Genomic DNA, 14,495 nt, shown 5'->3' with positions numbered 1-14,495 from the left:
GCCCGGGTCCCCGAAGCCTCGCGGTGGCAGTTATGTGTCCAGGGCGCACAGGGCGTCTCCCTCCCGCTGATCTCCAGGCCCAGGGCTTCTCCGGAAGCAGCTCTTGGTCCCCAAGCCCGACCGGCCTCTCGATTCCTGTTTCGGGGTCTCCAGGACCGAGGCCACCCGTGGCGCCGCTGCGCCCGGCAAACCCACCCAGGGCGAGTGCAGCACCGCGCGTGGCTGCCTGGCGTGGGGTCTGAACCTGGGCCTGGCTTCGGGCAAACATGGCAGCGTGTGCCTGTGTGTGCGGGGGTCGGCGTGGGTGCGGGAGCTGGGGGCGGTAGGGGCTGCCACCGAGTCCCGGCCCGGCAGCGTACAGTAGCGCGCGGGGGCGCGCGGGCCAATTCCAGGAGCGCGGCAGCCGGCCGCGCCCAGGCTGATACCGGAAAGGTCTGTGATTGGCCGTCGGTCTCCTCTATGCAAACGAGCTGAGGGAATGGAATTCCTCGGGTCGGGCTTACAGTAAAAGCACGTTCATTTCCAGGCACTCTCATTCATAGAGCCAGCGGGCGCGGGCAGGACGGGCGCCCCGCGGCCGGACCCAGCCAGGGCACCAAGCTGCCCGGCCCCGCGCCTGGCACTTCCATCCTGAGCTCCCGGAGACGCAAGAAAGTCACCCTTTGCGGCTCTTCCTAGATCTGCGTTGGACCTTCTTGTTTTCCTTTCCTTTCCTTTTTATTTTTATTTTTTTTATTTTTTTCTTTCTCACTTTTGAATGAACCGGCTTCTAGGCTTTGGATGTTTCAACTTCTAGGCTGTGAACTTTTCTCCGACTGTTTCTTTTGACAACTGCGGGAGAAAGTGTTCCGGAGTTCCAGGCGAGCGAGCGGTGAAGTTGCGAGTGCGTGGCAGGGTGCGTGGGAGTGAGCGTGTGTAACTCGAGCTTACTGGTCTACGGTGCCTCCTCCCAGGCCCGCTCCACCTGCTGCGGTTACACGGTGCTCGCTCGTGGGTATTTGTGCGCCCCAGCAGAAAACCAGCCAGCGCCGGGCGACGTTGGAGGAAGATCATCTTGCCAGAGTCTGGGCTGACTCACTCAACCAATGTAGACAGTGGCTGACTTCCGAAGAGTGCCTGTCTGCCTGTGTGTGTGACCCAACTGCGGCTCAACTCCCACCAAACCACAGGATCAGCCACAAACTTAACCAGCGTTCCTAAACCAGAGTCCTCAGCTGTGGGAAGCTATACCCTGAGTGTCATCGAGTTTGATTTTTTTTTAAAGATTAGCTACAGATCTTTGTAAAGCACTGACCATTTATTTGGCCAGTTTATTGAGAGAATAATGACAAGTGATCCTATCCCAGCCTTCCAACTACTGAAGCTGATTTTCAAGGCTACTTAAAAAAAAAAAAAAACCTGCAGCAAACATTAATGGATTTCTGTTGTGTTTAAATTCTCTACAGATTGTATTGTAAATATTTTATGAAGTAGATCATATGTATATATTTATATATATATATATATATGAGCACATACATTAGTAGCACAATCTTTTAAAGTTGAGGCTCTTGCTTTTGAGAAACAAAGTGAGTTTTTCATGGTAAGAGGGGCGCTCTGTATGGAAGACACTCCTAAGTTTTGTATTTTGTTGAGACTCTAAACAAAACTGACCCGCAAGAAAGAAAAACAAACTGACAGGCAACTAACTGCTGGAACTTCCAAATCTAGTTTTTGCTGGTCATTTTTTTTTTGTTGTTGTTGTTCTGCGCATAAATATTTTAGGACGTGTACGGGAATTTTGCCTCCGGGACCGTTTGTAATAGCCAAAGACTGAACTTCAACTCTCAAAGCGAGGCTTTGAGCATTTGACTTTGAATTCTGGTTGCCCACTTTTTAACGCACTAAGCGGCCCGTTGCTAACGCTGCTTGGGTGTGAGGCCAATCCGTGTAACTAGATCTCAGTCCGGGACTGATGGTAATTTAGTCTCCTACCCCCACAACCCTCCGGTAGTAATAAAGGCTCCTGAACTTGTATGTTGGTCTCCCGGGAGCAGCTTGCAGAAGATCCGAGCCCCTGTCGCCGTCTAGTAGGAGCTGTTTTCAGGGTTCTTACTCAATCGGCTTGTTGTGATGCGTATCCCCGTAGATGCCAGCACGAGCCGCCGCTTCACGCCGCCTTCCACCGCGCTGAGCCCCGGCAAGATGAGCGAGGCGCTGCCGCTGGGCGCCCCGGATGGCGGCGCCGCCCTGGCCAGCAAGCTGAGGAGCGGCGACCGCAGCATGGTGGAGGTACTAGCTGACCACCCCGGCGAGCTAGTGCGCACCGACAGCCCCAACTTCCTCTGCTCCGTGCTGCCCACTCACTGGCGCTGCAACAAGACCCTGCCCATCGCTTTCAAGGTACTCCTGCCTGGAGAGGGTGGCGGGAGGAGCAGGTGGAGGTCAGCCGATGGCCAGTGCGTTAAAAAGTGAGCCTAGGGGGCAGAGGCTAAGGCGGCTTCTAGAGAAGGGTGCTACCTGTAGTAGAAGCCTCTGGTCCTTCTCACTGAGTTTGGAATGGGGGGGGGGATGCTGCGTTACCGTGGCGACCCTCGGGAGGGACCCACTTTAGCCAGCCTCAGAGGTATCCAAGAGGGAGTTTTAAAAAAATAAAATCAGGATAATCCCAGAACATCTATCAAGAGCCTTCCTTATCTTTGCTATGAAATAGAAAAAGTTAGAACTTTGGAGCGGGCCAGGTTCCCCGAACCTTTGGATGGACACCCAGACCGTTTTGTATCTCTCAAATGAAAGCATCAGGAAATAAAATAAGAGATGCTTTACTACCTTCAGGTCAGTAAAAAGTAAACCAAGGGAAACAGCCAGGGATCCCACCCGCTGCCGCTTTTTTTTTTTTTAATCGCCCTATAGGATTCAGCGTGTCCAAAGTCCACGGCAGGCATAGTTAAGTTTGCCAAAGTCCAGAGGAGTTTTTCAAGCCTGTAGCCTGCTTCTGCCAGAAGCCGCAAGTAGTGAATCCTGTTGCTTTTTCTGGAAACCTCCAGAATATTATCCGCTGGCTCACCTAAATTAAGCCCCAGGCAAGAAAGGTGACGAGATGTCTTCCGACACCTGAAAAGGTCCAATCCATCAGCTTTTCCGTTTGAGGAGGGGGCCTTGTAGCCCGGCAACTTCATGCTCACATCTGTCTGGTCGCTTTTCACCCTGATCTTGCCCTAGCTTTGAGTTGCCTCTAAAACTTGGCCTTCAGAAGCTATATATAAACAACCTCGGGCGGTTTTTTAAAAAAGAAAGAAAGAAAGAACCACCCTACAACTCTGGCAGGGAGCTGGAGGAATTTAGATTCTCTTCTTTGGTCTTCTCCGGTGGTGGGTTTTAAAAGGTACAGCTGAAAGCAAAAAGACACTTGTCAAGTTGTGTTGTTTTAAAAGGCTAATGAAGGTGGGGACCCAAGCTGGAAAGTGAAGCTGCTCTTTTTTTTTTTTTTTTTTTTTTTCAATTTAGCTGAATAATTGTCTCATTTAGGAGGGAGATTAATTTAATTTAAGCTTTTCATAGTTCCAGGCCTCAGCTGGATCTTGATCTAATTACAATGAATAACGCTCACTTTTTGAAAAGTGCTGTCCGGGTTCCCTTTTTTTGTGCTAAAAAGACCGTCCATATTTTTAAAAAAAATCACAGAAGTAGAATTTGCTACCGACTCTGTCTATAGAATTGCTTTACCACTGTTGTGAAAGCAACTTTTTTTAAAGGGGTAGAGGTGGGGTTGAGAGTCTGAAGGGGAGCCAGGCGTTAGGTTTTTCCTTCCCTTCCAATTATTAAGGAATCAGTCCCAGTTTCTTTAGAAAAACAAATTTAGCTGGTGTTGTCTTCTGTTTACCCTGAGAGGGACCTAACTGGGCTGAGCCCCGGGGTCACTTTCAGAGAATAGAGAGAAGTCAGGCTTGTTGTCAACTAAAGGACCAGTTGAGGTAGGTTTCCCTGCGAGCCTAGCTAAAGGGACTGTGGCTTCCTTGGGGAAGAAATTGGGTCTTTTCTGAGCTTTGTTGTGGTGGTGGTTGTGGTGGTAGTTGTTGTTCTTATTATTATTATTCTGCCAGGGAATCCCAGTTTATCGAGACACTAAATAATTGGTTTTTAAAATGGTCTTCAGGAGTTGGCATGATACAGTCTTGAGCTGCCACATGGAAATGTTTATTTTTCTTTCGAAAGAATTAAAGTCCATACATATTGCCTTTACAAGTCACGAAAAAAATTCCTTTCAACAAAAATAATCACTGCCGTAAAGATTCCCTTTTACAAATGATTTTGGAAAAACCTCAGTGTGTTTCCCTGAGTGACAGCCAATAGCCATGACAAAGGTCATGGTGGACAGGGAAGTTGAAAAATCAGACCTCTGGATTAATATCTGTCACCACCTATGCTGTCCCACAGAGGTAAGGCTGCTTCAAGAAGCTGGGCACCGCCACTGACCCCAGTCAGTAGATAGAATTTGCAGAGGGAAAGGAGATTTAAAGGCTGGGTTTAAGCGGAAGCTGGACTTGGAAACAGACCATCACCCTTGCTGTATTTTCTATGGGCCCCTGGCCCCTCTGTGCACCTACCAAACACGGGAAGCAGTTTCTACCAAAAATGTTTCTTTACACTTACATTTAAATTAAGATTTAGGAATCTCTTTAGGGGTTAATCCTGCAGGAATTATCCTATTCCCCACCACCACCACCGCCCTCCCCCAGATAAAAATCAGATGATGTGAAACCCTGTTCAGATCACTTGTGGAAGAGCATCTCCCGGAATCTTCTGGAAATCGTGTTAAGTCCTCCGCTTTAATCTTCAGAATTATCAGGAGATTTAAAATCATGAATTCCCTTGAAAATTGATTAAAATTATGCTAATTAGTCCTCCCTTCCCCCCCCCCCCTTTCCACCTATAGATTCTTTATCTTAGCATAGAAGAAACACTTAATTTCACTGTGGAGAAATTGGGAAATCTGCTACATACTATGCAGTATTTGCAGATACCGCCTACAAAGTTGTCTAGGTGACTTGCAGTAGATTTTGTAATACTGTAATAGAAGAATTTGTTTAGCCCCTGGTACACCAGAGCACAAAAATATAAACATACCTTCAGCAGGGAAGTTCAAAGACCATGGGTGCTGATGGAATATGCTTTCATAAAATAAATAGATAGATAGATAGATAGATAGATAGATAGATAGATAGATAGATAGATAGATAGAATATTCTGGCAGGAAGACCATGGTCCCTAGCTATGCATTAAATGTCATCTCAGATAAATTCTACGTTCCACTCCAGGGCCTCTTTGAAACTCTGGAAGATTAGAGAATTTGCAGTAAATAAGTTGTTACTTTTAATTTCAACCTCTAAAATTGTTGGAAAATGCCAGTTTCAAACTAAGACTAGGCTAGCCAGGAGCAGTGCTGGGAAGTCCTCTGAGCTGATATTTGGCCCAGCTTCCTGATACTTGAAGAACAGAGAAGTGCAACAAAACATGAGCTATCTTTGGCCAGCAAGCCCCTTCTTGTCTGTTTGGTCTGTGCTGCATGGCAGTGTTTCTCCTGCCTTACCTATTGTTTATTGCTTCTTGCTGCAGACGCTGCTTTGTATTTCTGTTGAAGTTTGATTTCTTTTCATTCTTTTTATATCATCTCTCAGTAACAAAAATCTATATCAAACTGGAAGACATCTTAGCTTTAAATAAAACAACAACAATACTAATAAGCCAGCCTAAGTGTGCCCGTCATCGACTTAAGTACAGAGTTAAATGTCCCTAGATTTAATTTTGTCTCCTTCCCTTCTCCATCAAAACTCTTTGGAGATAAATCAAAAACCCCAAGAAGTGGTAACCAAGCTCCTGGATGCCCCCTTCCCGATTCCTTTAGAAATGGAAGTGATGCAATTTATACTCCTAATTTTTAGACTTTTGAATTCCAACATGAACAAGCTTTTTCTTGGCCACCATAGTCCTCTCATGCTGTAGATGAGGTGGCCTTCTGGGTTTGACCTCTTGGTAATGAGGTATCACTGGAGCAACAGTGGTAAACTGAGGCACAGTGGGGCACAGTGGGAGTTCATGACTTGGTGTGACTTTGGGCGCTATGGAACAGAATGTATTCATTTTAGCCTCTTAGGAGATATGGGCCCCAACAGTCAGGCATTCAGATTGGAAGCCCGGCTATCAATTCAGTGCTCTGGGTGCCCAGTGGGTGTTGAGATGAACTGGAAAGGCCTAGGTCTCCACGGCGAGATGAAGGCAAGGAAGTAAAACATTTTCACAGAGGGCATTTCATCATTGTGAGCGAACTGTGCAGGGGGAAATGAAAACATTGACGAGAGAGATGGGGAAGAAAATAGACTGAAAACAGGATTTACAGGAGTAACATTTTGTAGGAGTAGAAAGAAAAGATAATAATGATCAATTAACCTAGCAGGGAGATTTATTTCAATGATGTTCTTTGAAACAAAAGAGTTGTCATATTACGACTCCTAATTAAAGGCCATCAAACATTTGTGGTGGGATAGAAACATCTAATTACAGATTGCTTGGAGAATAAGCGTTTTAAAATCTCCTTTGTAGAAAACATGTCCAACAGTTGACATGAAAGGGTTAAAAGCAGAGGCAAGGGGCCGAGGAGTCCTCTTTTCACAAAGCAAGTGAGTGAAAACAGATAAAAATTAAAGAGATGGCAAGATACATACCCAGTCCTAGAGAGCAGAGTATCCTGGTGATGTCCTGGGGGTCCCCTCTGTCCGTTTCTCAGGGTAGCTGGGGCAATTTCCTCACATAGGTTCTTTAGAACACAGGAGATGGAACAGCCACAATGAATAAAATCGCCCAGATAGCCATCTGCAGGACATCGGACACAGGAAGGCGACATGACTAAGCACCCAGTAAGGATGGCGAGCAGAGAGACTGGACCTTGATACCAGATTAGCAATTCTGCAGTGGAGTTATTTCATACGGAATGAGAAATATCCCTCTAATAGATTGTGCAGTAGCCAGTGTACAAAAACTGAGAAAAACCAAGTGGCAGTAGAGGAGGAGATGCTCCCGCTGCCAACCCAGGAAAACCTGCCCGAGGATGATCACGCAACTGAGATAAATAACTGACATCTCACCGCAGACTGATGGCATGTGTCTGGAGTGGTGGGAACAAACTGAACTCTCAGGACATGGCGATTTGAAACCCTGTGGCCTCTTTGAATATGGAACAAGGCAAACATAACCAAATCTAGTCAAAACTGACAAACTTAGCTGAAGTCCAAGGACGCCAGGCTTGGTGGTGCACACCTGTAAATCCTGACCTCGAAGGCTAAGACAGGAGGACTGGGAGTTCAAGGCTATTCTAGGCTCGATTGTGAAACCATAGCTCTCTAAAACAAAACAAAAAGGATCAAATGGCAGCCAAGCAGTGGGTAATGTTTTGTGAAACACTTTCAAGGCGTGTGCTTCAGAGTATTTTAATCTGAAATTGCTACTTTTTGGTTTTCTGGATATAAAGTAAGCTTATCTACAAGTTGTCTTCCAAATATAATAAGCCCTTACCTTCTCAATGACAATAACAGAATCCCTCAGAACACAGTTAATACAGATGTAAAACTGCAGTCTGGCTCCACCTTTGGTTTGAGGAGAATGATTGAATTGGAGCACCCGTTGTTACCTGAGGTCACCCCTTTTGTAATTAATAATAAAGAAGTGGCCCATTTCTGGTTGTTCTCCTTGGGTGCAGCACTCACACTGCTGGTGAGTGTCCAAGAGCAGCAGGAAGAGGTGCCCGCGATTAGCTGCAAAGGGACAGTTTAAGTATTTCCAGATCATCCTTGGAAGCTGTGCGCTGGGTGGCACACACACCCGTAACCCCAGCACTAGCAGGGTAGGGAGAGAAAGATTGGGGGTTCAAGATCACTCTCTGTCATACAGTGAGCATGGGGACAGCCTGGGCTATCTGAGACCTTGCCTCAAACAAAAACAAAAACAAAAACAAAACAAAAAACAGTAGCAAATTCAGAGTAGAACTAAATTTAAATACTTTTGTCCATGTTTCTTTAGGTGCACCAAGGGGCCGAGGCAAGTACAAGGTGGGGCCAGAGAGATGGTTCTGATTCCCAGAACCTATGTCAGGTGGCTCACATCTGCCTACAACTCCAGTCCCAGCTCCTCTGGCCTTCATGGCCTGCTCTCAAGAAAATGCCCACCCACATACACTTAATTCAAAATACTAAGATAAATCTCTTTTAAAAGTGGATTAGATCATAAATCTACAAACACAAGACTTTCTGTCTTTCGAATATGAGGTCTTAAGAGATAACTGTACCGATGAGAAAAGGTAGCTTTTCAGAGTCCCTGTCCCTGTTTGTCTTGTTCCCACTGTGTCCTGTGACCTTCTGTGGCTTTTCTCCTTTAATCTCTATGCCTTCCTTATTTGAAAACCCACACCCATCTCTGCATCTCAGAACTCACAGCAAGCCATTTCTGTCGCGATGCTCACGTTAGGATAGCTCTTCTAAAAACTAGAAAGTGTCACCATTAAACACTAAGTTTAACATCAGAGCAATTGCCAGACAAATGACACAGCCAGGTGCCTGTGACAGCACTGACATCTGCATTTGTCCCTTGGTTGATGTCTAGGTGGTGGCACTGGGGGACGTCCCAGATGGCACTCTTGTCACCGTCATGGCAGGCAACGATGAAAACTACTCGGCAGAGCTGAGAAATGCTACCGCGGCCATGAAGAACCAGGTGGCAAGATTCAACGACCTCAGGTTTGTCGGGCGGAGTGGTAGAGGTGCGTATCTGTCATGGATGGGCGTGAAATTCGAACTCGGGTTTTCCAACTAGTAGCCATTTCTTATTATTGATGCGGCATAATGATATTTATTTAAGATATTGTTTATTTGAAAGTTAATACCTACCAACTGGATATTATCATGTTTTGATGAGTAAACTGGCTTACAACTGACTTGGAATGCACAGCATGTAATATGTGAATTGTGAAATTCAATAAAACATTCTACCATTTTCCTAAACTGAGATAAGTGAGCGAACCCCCCAGAATGAGGACTGAGATTGTATAATGGGTGGTCACTATGGGATAATCAAAGCCATGAGCCTTTATCATATGGTGCTTGTGCTCCCTTAAACATGCGACAGGGTTTCAGTTGGTCACATCAATAATGTTTGGGGAACCCTTATTGATATGGTTTTAAGCAAGCTTATATTCCTAGGATTTAAAAAAAAAATGGATTCTTATTGGTACAGCTGAGAACAGTGTGACCTTCATGATACATTCTTTGTGAAGCCTATTATGGTTTGGTGGGAGAAGCCAGGCTCACTTAACATTTAGATGCCGCTCATGTGAGAGACCGGATTATTTCCTTAGCCCAGCTGGACATGCAGTTATTACGCCTCACCTTTAACCAGTTATTAAACTATTGGAGTAGAAAGAGGAAGCTCCTCTCACTGTAGGCTTGTCTGCTTTCCAGTCATCCTCCGAGGAGTGTGTTCTCTCTTCACTTCAAGGAGCTACGGCATATTTTTCAAACGTCAGCGGGTAGTGAGAGTCTAGGAGCGAGGGGACTTTGCTTAAACCCTCACCTTTGTAGTGTAGAATTGAATGATCTTAACCATAAATGGTATCTCTAGCTTAATCAAAGCAAAATGATGTATATCTAAGTCATACCATCAGTTCTCGAAGAGGGGGAGACACAGGAAGGGGCTAGCCATGTCCGTAGATCAGCGGCAGAGCCGCTTGCATGTGTAAGGTTTGATCCCCAGCACCAAGCAAGCAAAACAAAGCCGGTAGACTGGCAGCAGGCAGGAAATATCTAGCAAAGGGATCGTTACTACTGGTTCTGAAGGCGCTCGGAACAGTAGAAATTCCGTGTTCACAGTGAGAAAGAGGAGAAGGCTAAGAGTGTGAGCCTGCACTTCCGTGTTTGCGCCCCGCCCCCAGACGCCCAGGGCATTTTCAGAGTGACTTCACAGCGCCCAGGGCATTTTCAGAGTGATGTCACAGCGCCCAGGGCATTTTCAGAGTGACTTCACAGCGCCCAGGGCATTTTCAGAGTGACTTCACAGCGCCCAGGGCATTTTCAGAGTGACGTCACAGCGCCCAGGGCATTTTCAGAGTGACGTCACAGCGCCCAGGGCATTTTCAGAGTGATGTCACAGCGCCCAGGGCATTTTCAGAATGTCGGCACAGCTGGAGAAAAAAATGTAGAGAACATATAACGTTATTGAAAATATGTGTTCGCGCCACTGTGCTAATAATAGGGTGATTGAAAGAAGAGTCTGCCCACTTATCGAAGGCCTGTGAGAGCCTGCGCCGTTAAGTGGGTCCACTTGGAATATTGAAAGTCTGCCCTTTCAGCAAATGGAATTCACATTACGGTTCGGAGGCGTGTGTTTAGGAATTATCATGGAGGTTTCAGATGAGTCGCTGGCCAAGCGGGTGGAAGGCCAAGAAGAAAGGAAGACCCCATAGCCAGGCCCACACCCACCTGCCTAGCTCTAACCTTAGTTCGTAGGAACTAGCTGTGTTGCCAGCCAACGCGTCCCCATACTCCTAGGCGTCTGCGTGGGTCTTTTTGCCTTGTTTGGCTATGGAAGTTTGGAAGAAGATTTGATGGCCTATTCCAGTGACATTTTCCCGTAGGGAGTCGCATGGTGGCTTTGTGACGACCGTGGCAGCCAGTTGATGATGATCCAGAGTGGGGTTTTGAAAGTAGCACGCCTACCTACCTTTGTGGTGCTGAGTGCTGGTCGCCTGTCCCTCTTTGGCCATTTCTGTTTTGAGTGGGTGACTAAGAGGTGCTGGTGTTTACCTGAGGAACGGCGGACTGTTTCCCCAAGGCGTGGAGTGTTTGCATTTTGCTGCCTGATTCGTGCCAGTGTGCACTTGAGTTTGCATAACCACCCCCCCACTCCCAGGGAAACAGCAGCACCCATGGCCAGGCTGTCTTCCCATACCCTGGAATGAAAAAAAATTAATCAGATGCCAAAAAGTGGACTATATTTGACTTGAGCAGGCTCTCCTCTTCATGCGTGGTAACGAGTGATTAAAACTCAGAAGGACTAATTGACCACTTGACCCAGTTATGGTTTCTATATATAATGTTGAGTTTTTACGGCTTCAATTTTTCATGTCAATACCAAGACAAGTGAGCTGTCAGTATAATAAACATGGTTTTATCTCAAAATTTCACTTTGTAGGCACAAAATATGATTTTGCTTTGCTTTTTCATGCCATCAAAGCTTGCTGGATATTCCCCAGCCCAGCCCACCCACCCCCCCTCTCTCTTGTGATTTGCTTCCCATTAGAAACTGAAGAAATGAATCTCACTAATTCTCACAATTAGCCCTAATCTCCCTGTCTGAACCTTATCCTTTAAAAGTTGCATCATGCTTTTTTGAGCGATCTTAAGACCCGACTATTTCATTTGTTCATTTTTTAAAATGTGCCTAAAAATATGCCCTCAGAGGCCACACACTGGCCCAGAAGGTTCTGGCCTTCCATTCACCCACACTCTGTAAGGTCAGTTTGGGTTTCTGTCAGTGCCAGCTTCTCCAACGGGCCTGGGTACACAGTGTGGGATAAGGGGTAGAGATGATATGAATGGGCACCCCTTTCTTCTTTTTACCAGATGCCAGATGTTGGGGATTGTGACCCTCACAGAAACTGCCAGTTAACCAAGGAAGGGTTTTTCTCTGTTCCAAGAAATGGATCTGTCTGGGTGCTGGCTGATGCCCAGCTCTAACCTCAGGTTCGGCCTGTGACTGGGAAAACCTGCCTGTCTGGCTTCTAAGCCCTGGCTGCCTGCTGGCCCCTGTGAAAACCTGGTGAAGGCAGAGGAAGCTCTCACCAGCTTCCTCCATGACCATGGCTTCCGCCTGCTCTCCAGTCGTTTAGACCTTCTCTGGGTGTATCTCCTCATAGGAATGTTTCTCCCTTTGATTCCCGATCTGCTTGTTGATTATCTGTGTGGCTCTACAAAGGAAGGAGAGATAGCTGCTCCCAGTTGGGATTTTAGGGTGGGGTAAAAATCAGAGGGGATCTTGGGAGACCCTCTGAAGTCCAGAGATTAGGAGGGCACTCAGGTGGCTGTCCAGAACAATGTGTGCTTTAGTCACAGGGCCTGACATTATCAGTCATCTCCGAGTTCAGGGTCAGAAAGAGATCTCTTTCATGAGGTCAATTAGCTGAGCCTTTTTCTCAGTCTGTAACTTGCTCCCATGAGCTAGGGTGTGAGGTGACAAACATTTAAGGAACCTTGGCAGTGACATCTGCAAACACCCATTTCCTGCTGGAGTATTTTACCAGCTGCCGAAGAATTGATCCATCAGTGAACTTAGCTTTAATGATGCCTGTCACAGGGAACCAGATCATGCAACTATCAAATATGACAATAACCGTGTGGCAAATGTAAGGAGGGAGACCAGAGCCAATTCCCATTTGTTCCAAGATTGTGATTCTTTTAATCTCTGGAAGCTGTCATAGATAATTCTGAAAATCCCCCCAAAGATTTCCCAAGGTCCAAAGAAAATGCACACGTGCCCAGATTTCTGTGTGCAGCTTAGTTTCGGGATTGTTTATGGATCTTCCTGGGACATGCAGATACTAAAATGAGCGAATCTGGAACGTGTCTTGGACTGCTGAGGGTCAGTTCAACACCAAGTCTTAAACACAGCCCATACCCAGAAAATAAATATGCAAGCGAATCCACAAGGTTGACATTTTCCTGTGCCCCTCTGTTGTCTGAATGGCAGTGATATCTTTAGACTCAGGGCCTGGTTGGTAGAGGTTAGGAAGGTATATCAATTTCAAAGACCAGGGCAGGCATCCGGCGGACCACTAGGTGTATGCTTGGATGTAATCATCTGTATGGGGGTGAAGCCACCACTGGCAGAGCAGTCTCTTCCCTAGTGAGTGTCAGTCCCGGCTGCAGTGACATTCAGTCCCGGCTGCAGTGACAGACACATCCCCAGAAGACAAGTGTTCTGCCACCTGCCAGGAAAAGGTTGCATTTCTTAGTGGAATCTGCTGTTTACGCTGACGTCCTGGCAGCTCAGAACTTGCCCAGTTTGTGCTTTTCTGAAGTGAAATTCCTTCCTGGACTCTCCCTGTCGATGTCTCCACCCCACCTCCCCACATAACTCCCCCCCCCAGACATAATATTTATCCTGTCACAGTCTGGGCTCCTTCATATTTGTGTAGTGTCGGTTTCTTTAAGCATTTCCATTCCCCTTTTATGTGATTTGGGGTACAGTGTGGGATGTCGTCTCTCAGCTGAGCGGAAGGCTGTGGTGGAGATGCGTTTCGGGAAGGATAAACTGTTCTGGTGCTCCGAACAGGGAGGGCCGCCTTGATGCGCTGCTTCTCCCAGAGAGTTGGTCTTAGTGACTCATGATGTTATCATAGGATCCATATCATTCTTTATTTGATCACAAATTCATAAAGGAAGAAGAAATCCAACTGCAAGCCCCAGGGATGTTTCTCGGAGAGCAGTCCATGTGAGCACTAGAAACTGACTGTTGGGTCTCCTAGGGAGACCAAGAAGAAGGAAAAGGTGTGCGCTGTGTTAAAATTCAATGTCCACTCTTCTTCCTTTTCCTTTCTGGTTTTCTGGCTCACGGGTTGGTTCTGGCTCACGGGTCTGGTTTTCTGGCTCACGGGTTGTAATGGCCCATGTAGTAAAATCTGTTTTCTTCGGCTTTAACTACGGACGAACAAGGATAAAATGGTACAAAACAAAAATAAAAACTAAGCAAAAGCCAACAAAACTAAGGGAAGCTGGGGCCCCTCAGAGAACAAGCCCCAGCTGGTCCTAGCAAACACTTCCTTTCCATAGCAGGCCAACAAGCTTCACCCCAGAACCGATGGCGCTGACTCAGAATCTGCCTGTAAGGATCAGGTTTCCCTTCTCTTTATTCCACAGTAAGGGTTAGCAACACTTTCCCCAAGCAAGCTTCTCCCTGTCCAGCTTAAAGCATGGGGTGGCCGGAGCCTCAGCAGAGACCAGGAGCTGCCCGCTGGACACTGTCCCTGATGGAAACGGTAGTGTCACACCCTACCCCAGCGGGCTTTACAAAGTGCCAGTCATGGTGTCACATAGCTTTTTGTGGCTGAGGTTATTTGCATGAATAGGATTTTTCCGTGTGGGGCAGAAGCTGCCCTCCTACAGAGCCTCCCTCCATCCCTTCCCCAGCAGCTAGGCTTTCCTTTAGTGAGCCAGCCCTTTTTGGTCAGGACTGAAGACTATCAATCAGAAAGTGCCCGTGAGAGGAATAATGGTTGAATGACTTTTAGAACTTCCTGTTTGACAGCGACATAGACATAAACAGTGATCCAGCAAGCCACTCAGTGAGTCTAGTTCTAATAAATCAACCTGCTAGCTCTTTCTCTTCTTCTTCTTCTTCTCCTTCTTCTTCTTCTTCTTCTTCTTCTTCTTCTTCTTCTTCTTCTTCTTCTTCTTCTTCTTCTTCTTCTTCTTCTT

At 46.6% G+C, this 14,495-nt stretch overlaps 1 protein-coding gene across 2 annotated transcripts in view; it reads left to right on the top strand.

Moving 5' to 3' along the window:
* The first annotated feature begins 531 nt into the window (after positions 1–531).
* Runx1 (RUNX family transcription factor 1) overlaps positions 532–14,495 on the top strand; it is a 92,429-nt gene continuing 78,465 nt past the window's right edge. The window contains exons 1-2 of one of the 2 annotated variants that reach the window (XM_029544766.1): positions 532–2,382; positions 8,632–8,788. In XM_029544766.1, the coding sequence (XP_029400626.1) occupies positions 2,113–2,382; positions 8,632–8,788 (427 nt within the window). In that variant the 5' untranslated portion in view covers positions 532–2,112. The remainder of the gene's footprint in view (positions 2,383–8,631; positions 8,789–14,495) is intronic. The other variant, XM_029544765.1, reaches the window with a different exon arrangement.

Source organism: Mus pahari, chromosome 12 (assembly GCF_900095145.1).
Source record: "Mus pahari chromosome 12, PAHARI_EIJ_v1.1, whole genome shotgun sequence".
Lineage (NCBI taxonomy): Eukaryota > Metazoa > Chordata > Mammalia > Rodentia > Muridae > Mus > Mus pahari.
The sequence above is the reverse complement of the archived record's forward strand: the minus strand, read 5'-3'. Positions and strand labels throughout refer to the sequence as shown.